The sequence below is a fragment of the Centroberyx affinis genome, unplaced genomic scaffold, assembly GCF_046629955.1.
Source record: "Centroberyx affinis isolate AG114_WGS23_722 - 3 ecotype Tasmania unplaced genomic scaffold, CSIRO-AGI_Caff_v1 ptg000719l_1, whole genome shotgun sequence".
Taxonomy (NCBI): Eukaryota; Metazoa; Chordata; class Actinopteri; order Beryciformes; family Berycidae; genus Centroberyx; species Centroberyx affinis.
The window spans coordinates 1-8,449 of NW_027279336.1; the positions used below are offsets into that span (position 1 = coordinate 1).

Genomic DNA, 8,449 nt, shown 5'->3' on the forward strand with positions numbered 1-8,449 from the left:
CACACTATTGTTCAACTGCTAAAACTATTTAGTGGGGTGAATAGCTGGCTTTAGGGGCATCAATTAATCCGTATCTGACATTCGCCTTAGGGACCAGGTTTGCTTTTCTACCAGCTTCAGACTGTGAACTTGTGTGTATACGTCGCTTATGTAAGTCTCTACAGGAAATGACAGTGAATTATGAAGCCATTCAAGATGCTGAGAGCGAACTTGTTTTGTTCTGTCTGTGGGTTTCCTGTCCTCGTCGACACACGTGACTTCTGAGACACCGGCTTCCTCTCCTGGCCCAGAGGGCAAAGGTCAAGGAGAAACCTGTCAGGATGCAAATCAATCTGGGGTCGAGGCATTCTCAAAATATCCCGCTCAGCTTCTTATCAACCTGTAGCTTATCGGTGGCATCTGGGAGGCCGCGCTTTTTCGTTGTGGTGCACATTTATTGTCAGAGCGGGTGCTGCCATTTCCCCAAGGACAGAGGTGGAGGTTAGCGGAAATGCTTGAATGTATTCTTCACAGTCAGAAAAAACCTGCCCTACTTCATTTTGTTGGCCTTGCTGCTGCATACCTGTCATGACTTGTTCTAATAGAGTCAAGCTTTATCTCAGTCTTAACTAGTAGCAGTGTACAGTGTACTGCATGAGAAGCAGCTTTTTTACTCTACTCTTTTTTTTGTTAATTTGTGAACAAAATTTGTGAACCAAAGGAAGCAAAATGAAATAAAATAACTTTCTAATTTAAAAAGTAACTCTGACGATTTACAAGAATTCAAATACTAATATGTAAAGTTACTAGTTACCATTAAAAAGTAACCTGAGCACTCTTACCCCCAACACAGCTATTGTAAGTATGAAACACTGTAAGCACCAAAAGATTTTTGCATAAAAACACCCAAAATATCTAGACTAATAGCCATTTTGTCTCAACAATTAACCCAGACCCGCAAGTATGGAACACCTTCAGCACAAAAAAGGTTTGATGCATATAAAACCCAAAGGGACTGAACAAATTGCCTCTACGTCTCCTTCATTTCCCATGTCCTGCTTGTTTTAGGGTTTGGGTTTTGCACAGGCTGTTTAGTGCAGCAAATGTAAAAGCTGTCATACCAATTGGTGATAGCGAGTAGCAAAACAAGGAAAGTACGAACAACGTGAGCGCAAAAAGGTCCAGCACATACAAAAATCCAAAGTGACTGGACTATTCCCCACTACGTCTCCTCCATTAACCGTGCTCTGCTTGTTGTTTGGACAGGAGAATGGGAGGAGCCGCCTGCAGCAGGCCCAGGAGGATGTGGAGGAGGTGAAGGTCATCATGCTGGACAACCTGAACAAGGCTGATGAGCGATCCGGCAAACTGGGCGAACTGGAGACCAGGGCTGATGAGCTGCTGGTAAAGGTAAGCGGGATGAGTTCAGAGAAGCCGTCCGAGTGGAAAGACATCATTTGTTTAGTGTCGCACCGAACTATTCTCACTCCGTTTTGACGTTCTCCGTGGAAGTCTACGGTTGAGCGGACGGGCAGAACGGCTGGAACAAATTGCTCTCAGAGGCCCTCTCCACAGGCGTCTAGCAGAGCCTGGGGAATAAAACTAGGAAATGTCATATTGATGTCTATAAATACGCCTTAGGTGGAGCTGGGGAGGAAAACAAATGTACAATTTACATCCTGATTGTGTTTTATGGGGCTATTTTTAGAAAGGTATTTCCTATTGTTTCCTAAGATGAATGAAGCGAATCGGTCTCCCTGGGTATGACAGAGCGAGTCCAGGACGTGCCACGAGGCGAATGTCCGTCCGGGGGTCGCTAAACGGGTCACATCGTTCCCACATCGCCCCGTCGACCTGTTACATCACGCTTGTTGACCAGTTTCGCAGAGAACTGGTCCAAGCGGGTCACTGGGAGAAAACAAACAGGAAAACTAGGAAGAGAGCGCTGACATTTTAGGCCATGGGTCACTTAAGGGTACAGATGGATAAGAAAGACTGGCAAACGGAAAACAGCTCATAAATTTAGTTCACGGATCATAGGAGTACACCAAGGCGTACACATGGATAACAAACAGGTTAACTAGGAAAATGGTTTCGTTTAACACAGCATTACCCACAAAATGAACACGAAAACTCAATAAAATGCCTTCAGATCTTACCATCGACCCCAATGACGGACGTTCTCCAAGCATCGTTTTTGAGACGTTTATTCCTCTAGTCTTTCAAATAAAAGTTCTAGAGAACTGGGAAGCTTTGAATGGCTGTAATCAATTTCTCTGCCATTGTGTACATGCCAGGCAGGGCTATTGTTCATGAAACAAAATGACATTGGTAGGGAAACAAGGAAGCGTGGAAATCCGATGACCGACGACTTCACGGCCAACAAGCTTGTCGAGCGTCCGCACATCGGCCAAGTTTCCCTGGACGCACAGCTCTTTAGGAAATAAATGGACTTCCGATGACTTGTTGATCGTGTTGCTCAAAGTGTGAACACACAGTTATGGGTTACACTTAGGTGCATAGGGGTACACCAAGGAGTATACGTGGATAACAAACTGTAACAGAGTGTCTATGTAGTAAGAATCTTCGCAGAATTACAACAAATTTTCTCCGTAGACTATGGATGTTTCACCGGAGTTAGTATGCTGCAATGTGTGTCCAAGACAAATTTGCTTCTTGACAATAAAGTCACAGTGATTCAGAGAAGATTTCTGGGCTTAACGTCTTCTGTTTGTGTGTGTGTGTGTGTTTTCCCCCAGAGCAAAGCCTTCCAAAAGAACACCACCAAGGTGAAGCAACAGAAGAGATGGGACAACATGAAGATGAAAGTGGTGCTGACCGGCATCGGAGTGGTGGTGGGAGCGGTCATTATCGGACTTATAATTTCTGCCAGTGTTGGCGCCGTGTAAGGACGTTTGCTCCGTTGCTAGCACTGATGAATGTGGCATCTAAGGGAAGTAAGATGCCGGGACTAAAGGACATGGATGGGACTAAAGGAAGATGAGAGATCGCAAGTGCAAATCGTGGGAGTTATTGAACCGGGCTGACAGGAGAAGGCTTCAAGCATCTTGTCTGAACCGCTCAGTCTGTGCTATTACTGTGTTTCGAGGCATTTATGGGCGTATCAGTCCCGCTCTTCACTCATGTATAGTTCTTCAGTTGATATGGTACCATCGATAGCTTGGCTGCTTCCTCTGTCTTTTGTTATTTTTCAAAAGGTTACGTCTCTGACCGGCCCAGATCGGAAGCACACACCAGTCCACGCATAGAGACAGAATGTATTTCTGTCTTATAATGGAGGAAATGTATTATGAACTATTGGAAACATTGCTTGAAAGTCTGAAAGTGTTCCCATAGTGTTTTAAAGGTCCCATATGGTGTAAAACAGGATTCCCCTTGCCTCTTTGATGATAAAGGAGTTGGATGTTCTATCTAAACATGGTGAAAGTATCAAAACGCACGATCGCCAACTAAATCCACACAATCCATATTAGTGCAGCGAGCCTCTAAACGAGCCGTTTGGACTTCCGTAACTTTGTGGCGTCACAAAGGTTCGCTCATTATCATTTTTGTAAGAAATAATAGACTAACAAAGTGTTTTTTTTTCAAAGCGGTTGAGCGGTTGTCATTGTTTATTTACCGGAGAGTTTTCCCTACCTGTCACTGTCTGCAGCTGCCGTGGTCTGTGGTGTCTCACGTTTCACTCTTGAAACGTTTAGCCAATCAGAACAGAGGGGTCGTTAATATTAATGAGCCTTAAAGACACAGCGACAGAAACAGCCTGTTCTTGGTAAGGCTCAGAGAAATGCTGGAAAATGAACGTGTAAAAATGGATTGAGGGTGTTTTTGGTACATGACACCACACACACAGCTTTGAAAGAACCTCAAGACAGAAAATAAAACACTGGAAAGTGGAGAATATGGGACCTTTAAAATGCATTTTACTTAAATGTCATCACGTCCAAGGAAACAACGTCCACACAGAAATCATGTTTTGACAGACTAAAACCGATCCACTGGTCTCTCCATTCCTTTGTAAATTCATGATCATGAAGATTTCTTTTAATTAGGTCCAACTAGATATTGAAATCCATGCTGATTGCTGGATATTGTGCTCCATCCACATGAGCATTGTGTACAGTGTACAAATGTTGCTGCTGAGGAATCCCTTGCAAGATGTCTTAACATAAGATTTTTTTTTAAATATTTTTAGTGTTTTCTCTTCAAAGCCTTTATGTTGTATTGTGTTTTTGTTTCTGTGTGTTAGTTATTCTTCATCTCAAAGGTCTAATGCCCTGTGCATGTCAAAAACAAAAAATAATGTTCATAAAACATTTACAAAGCTGTTTGCAGTTGTCAGAAATCATTTTCTACTACCAGTGTCTTTCTATCACATGAGTTTGTGTAGGGCAGGCATCCAAAAAAATAAAATAAATAAGAAAACATAATGGCACCTCCACTTCAGTAAAATCAGTATCACCTAATACCAATCATTTTGCCAAAATATTTCCTTTAAATCTTGATTAGTCTCTCACTTGCAAGAAGTGTGGACCATCATTGTTTCAACTTTGCTTTTGATGAGAGTAAAGGTCAGATTGCTTTTTCCCCTAGTGGACTTTACACTGTGACCCAGTTTCCTCCACATAACTCTGGTATGGTGTGGCAGTTATATTTGGCTCAGTGGCTGACTGCATGTCCAGGGCAGCCCTGGTCAAGTTAGAGAACTGCAAACTCTTTCTTTTCTCACTGCTTCAAGCTATCCAACACTTCTTCAATTCTTCCAACCTTATTTTCCTATTGAGTTCAATGAGAAAATACACATCGCCAATTGGTGCCAATTAATAATTGTTAGCTTGAAGTGGGACACTGCATTAATTATTGAGCCAAAATGTATGTTATATTGTACCAGATTTCCATGAGGACAAACAAGGCCGCAGGATGAAGTTGGCTACATGATGATTCAAAGCCAGTTGAAGCAACAAGGGCCATAATTGTTAATCCCTGCTGGGGCCATTGTCAGAGACTGATTATGTCTTACAGGAAGCATTTTCATTGCTGTTGTTAATGGCATTTCTCTCTGTTAATATTTTAGAGGTTTACATTTACCTCAATACATAATCAAATATTTGAACATTTTTTGATGGTACAATTTCCCCAAGGGGTTCAATAAAGTGCTATCTTACCTTATCTTATCTTATCTCATCTTATCTTAAACGATAATCATATGATGCAATCGTTTATTCAAAGTCGTACATGCATGATGATCAAATATATTTGATTCAAGGTGGTTTCTTATATTTTTAATACAGTGATATTATTGTTGACCCTATTCCCTTTTGCGATTGGACGAGAAGTATCACGTGGTGTTGCATCGTCATACCCGGAAGAATGACAAGTGTTTGCTGTTGCTAACAGTGGGTGAGTCTACTTTATTGAGTCTGGTCAAGAAATGGCTAACAATTTGTTTGAGCGCTATTTTGTCTACCAGCTCTTCTCTTGTACGTTATGTCTCTGTGTAAAAGTTGAAGAAAGTCTAACGGCTGTGTAGCGTTAGCCAGATAGCCCCAGATAGCCGGAGCTTATGTGTTAGCTTGTTAGCCATAGCCGTAGCCTGATAAGAGACCGGTAGGCCAAACTCCATTAAAATTCTCACAATTTAATGTGTCCTTGCTTATCGGCAAAGGGCTATACCTCTTAAAATGAGACTCGATACCTTTACTAGATCGTGAGTTGACACTTTCCAATTCGGCATTCATATAATCCACCAAACAGCACTTTATTTCAATAAATATTCAACTTTAAAGCTGGTTGACCCTGCTCGCTGCTGCCTACTGCGGTGTTTTGATGGAGGGAGATTGTTAGAATAACAAGCGAATCAGCTATGAAAGTTTACAATTTATTTAAATAAGTGCTGCTTGGAGGATTGTACGTATGCCGAATTGAAGAGTGGATCCTAACAATTCACGTAAACATTTCAGAAATAATTTATGAGCTCTGTGCGTTTAGCGATAACCAAGGAAACAAACAAATTTCCAGATCTTTGAATGGAATTTAGCTTGCTGTGTTCTTCACACGAGAGAACGACACGTATCGATCACCAGAGCCACGTTTCTGCTGTCAGAAGAGGTGAACCTTGTTTTGTTAGTGAGTTGGTCAGCAACTTAGACCATCAGGGTAGCTAATGAGTGAATTATAAATGAGCACTTGTATCTGGTTTTGATATATTTGAAATAACCACTTCTTGATTTGTTAAAATGGGGACAACAGAATTTGCCGTCCCTGCCTCTAGTAGATTGAAGGATTGACTTAGCTGGCAATAACGTTACAAATAAATAATATTGCTATGGATGGTTATTCAAAGTCGTTGTTAAACATGCTATAGACACTAGTGTCATACACTGTGTCATAAAAACGCATCATGGGGGGCAGCAGCGTCCCGTCCAGTAACTGGAAGGTCTCAGGTTCGATCCCAGCAGCAGCCTGTGTCCAAGTGTCCTAGAGCAAGACACTGAACCTTTAACATCCATTTGTTTCTGCCAGGCATCTTACTGCAAAGAGGACACAGAGATTTGCTATGCCAGGATGGCATCCTACTTTGATGAGCATGACTGTGAGCCTACCAACCCTGAGGAACAGTATCGGCAGAACGCACTACTTGAACTGGCCAGGTGAGGCACATTTTCTTTTTCCAGCATCACATTGACTACTTAGTGGATGACCAGGCTCTGAATGACTGTTGTCTTTGTGTATTAGGTCTTTAATGCAGGGCTTGGACATCGACTCAGGGGCGTTCGACCTGTCGGACTGGGACCAGCGTCTTCCTCCTCCGGCTGCCAAAACTGCGGTTCAAACCCTTTCTGTGGTCATCATTTCCCCAGAGCAAGCAGGTGACAGAACTTGGCTCCACTACCACTAAGTGTGTTTTTAGTTTCAGTTCTATATTCCTATAATAACACTGTCTGGCTGTGAAAGGCATTATGCATTAACATGGGGGCATTGGGTGCCTTTAAAGTGTTTCAGTTACGTAATTCTGATTGGGAAAAGCAGATGAGCAATGCTGTCCCCTTCCTCAACAGCTACTGTGAACATACCTTTTAGCAAGGCACTTAAAGGAAAAATCCACCCAAAAACACTTAAAAAGTAGCTATTGGCGATGTACCTTAAAATGTGTTGATGCGTTTTTCTTATTCCAAAAAAGTACATCACCACCACTTCATCACAAAATAACTCTTAACAGATTGTTCCTTCAGCTTCCCTACTACTGCTCTGTGGCCATGGATGCTTTGGTCAGCTCCTTGTGTGAATGTATACAGCTGTATGAATCTGAAATTAGGGTGTTGCTGGAAAAACAGTATGCACGCTTAGCTCCCACTCCCTGGATAAATAAAAGGTTAGAGAGACATTCAACCTGGCCGCCTTTCTTCTCACAGACAAAGGTCTCAAGTGTCCGGTGTGTCTGCTGGAGTTCGAGGAACAGGAGACGGTCCGAGAAATGCCTTGCAAACACCTCTTCCACTCAGGATGCATACTGCCCTGGCTGGGGAAGGTAAAGATCTGTAATTCAAATGTTCATTCTGCACCGTACTTCCTCAGACCCGGGGTGGAAATGTGGGAGCGGGCTGCCTGAAATTCCTTTTGACGCCCTTTTTTTGATGTTTCTTTTCTTTTAATCGCAGACCAACTCGTGTCCACTGTGTCGACTTGAATTACCGACGGACAATCCGGAGTACGAGGAGTTCAAAAAAGACAAGGTGGGTCTGCAAATATGCGTTGCTTTGGCAAAAACTGTTCCTCGTGCTCTAACTGCTGTAACTGCTCTAACTAAATTGGGTTTTCTGTGTCTTCCAGGAGAGGAGAAAGCAGCGGGAGCACAGGCTTGAGGACCTGCATGGGGCCATGTACACATGACAGCCGGGACGGCGTCTCGGTGCCGCGGTGCAGTCGATGGCCCAGGGCTCTACGGTGACATTTTCCCTTGAAAAAAAAACAAACTTTTAAGGCCAACAGGAAAGAACGTAGGAGCGTAAACACTGTAGAACTCTGCGACATTTCCCGTACTTTGCTTGCATTCAGTTAGGCGTGATTATGAGAAATCTTTTTACCTTATTCCTTTTTTTTTTATATATATAATATCTGAGCTTTAAATACACGCACAAACATCTGTTCAGCTGGGTTTGTTTTCCAACGAATACGAATTATTCAATGACAGGAATGCTACGCCAGCTTATACCGCTGGATAGTTTTAACTCTTTCTGTTCTCTGCCTTATAATCTCTTCATTTTTCCACAAATGTGACCGATCGAGCAAATCCGGAATCGTTTTTTCTCCTTCAGTTTTAATGTATCCCATATGGTTGTGTTGATTTCTGAGAAAGCATCGCCCATCAAGACTTTGGATACTATGCAGGGTTCACGGGCCATTTGGGCCTGGGCTCAATTTGCCTCCGCACAGTTGCGTTTAGATTTTGGAC

At 42.6% G+C, this 8,449-nt stretch overlaps 2 protein-coding genes across 3 annotated transcripts; both read left to right on the forward strand.

Annotated features, from left to right (window-relative positions):
• Nucleotides 1-1,222: 1,222 nt before the first annotated feature.
• vamp5 (vesicle-associated membrane protein 5) lies at nucleotides 1,223-5,113 on the forward strand. The gene is made up of 2 exons (XM_071519660.1): nucleotides 1,223-1,389; nucleotides 2,739-5,113. The coding sequence occupies exons 1-2, from the start codon at nucleotides 1,306-1,308 to the stop codon at nucleotides 2,886-2,888; spliced, it is 234 nt and encodes a 77-aa protein (XP_071375761.1). The 5' UTR covers nucleotides 1,223-1,305; the 3' UTR covers nucleotides 2,889-5,113.
• Nucleotides 5,114-5,361: 248 nt separating this feature from the next.
• Nucleotides 5,362-8,126, forward strand: rnf181 (ring finger protein 181). Of its 2 annotated transcripts, none has more exons than XM_071519667.1 (6): nucleotides 5,362-5,397; nucleotides 6,520-6,647; nucleotides 6,733-6,866; nucleotides 7,410-7,525; nucleotides 7,656-7,730; nucleotides 7,828-8,126. In XM_071519667.1, exons 2-6 carry the CDS (start codon nucleotides 6,562-6,564, stop codon nucleotides 7,885-7,887), a joined length of 471 nt encoding a protein of 156 aa, XP_071375768.1. In that variant the 5' UTR covers nucleotides 5,362-5,397; nucleotides 6,520-6,561; the 3' UTR covers nucleotides 7,888-8,126. The 2 variants fall into 2 exon arrangements, with proteins under 2 accessions (XP_071375768.1, XP_071375769.1); XM_071519668.1 differs by lacking the exon at nucleotides 5,362-5,397 and adding an exon at nucleotides 5,933-6,105.
• Nucleotides 8,127-8,449: the final 323 nt, after the last annotated feature.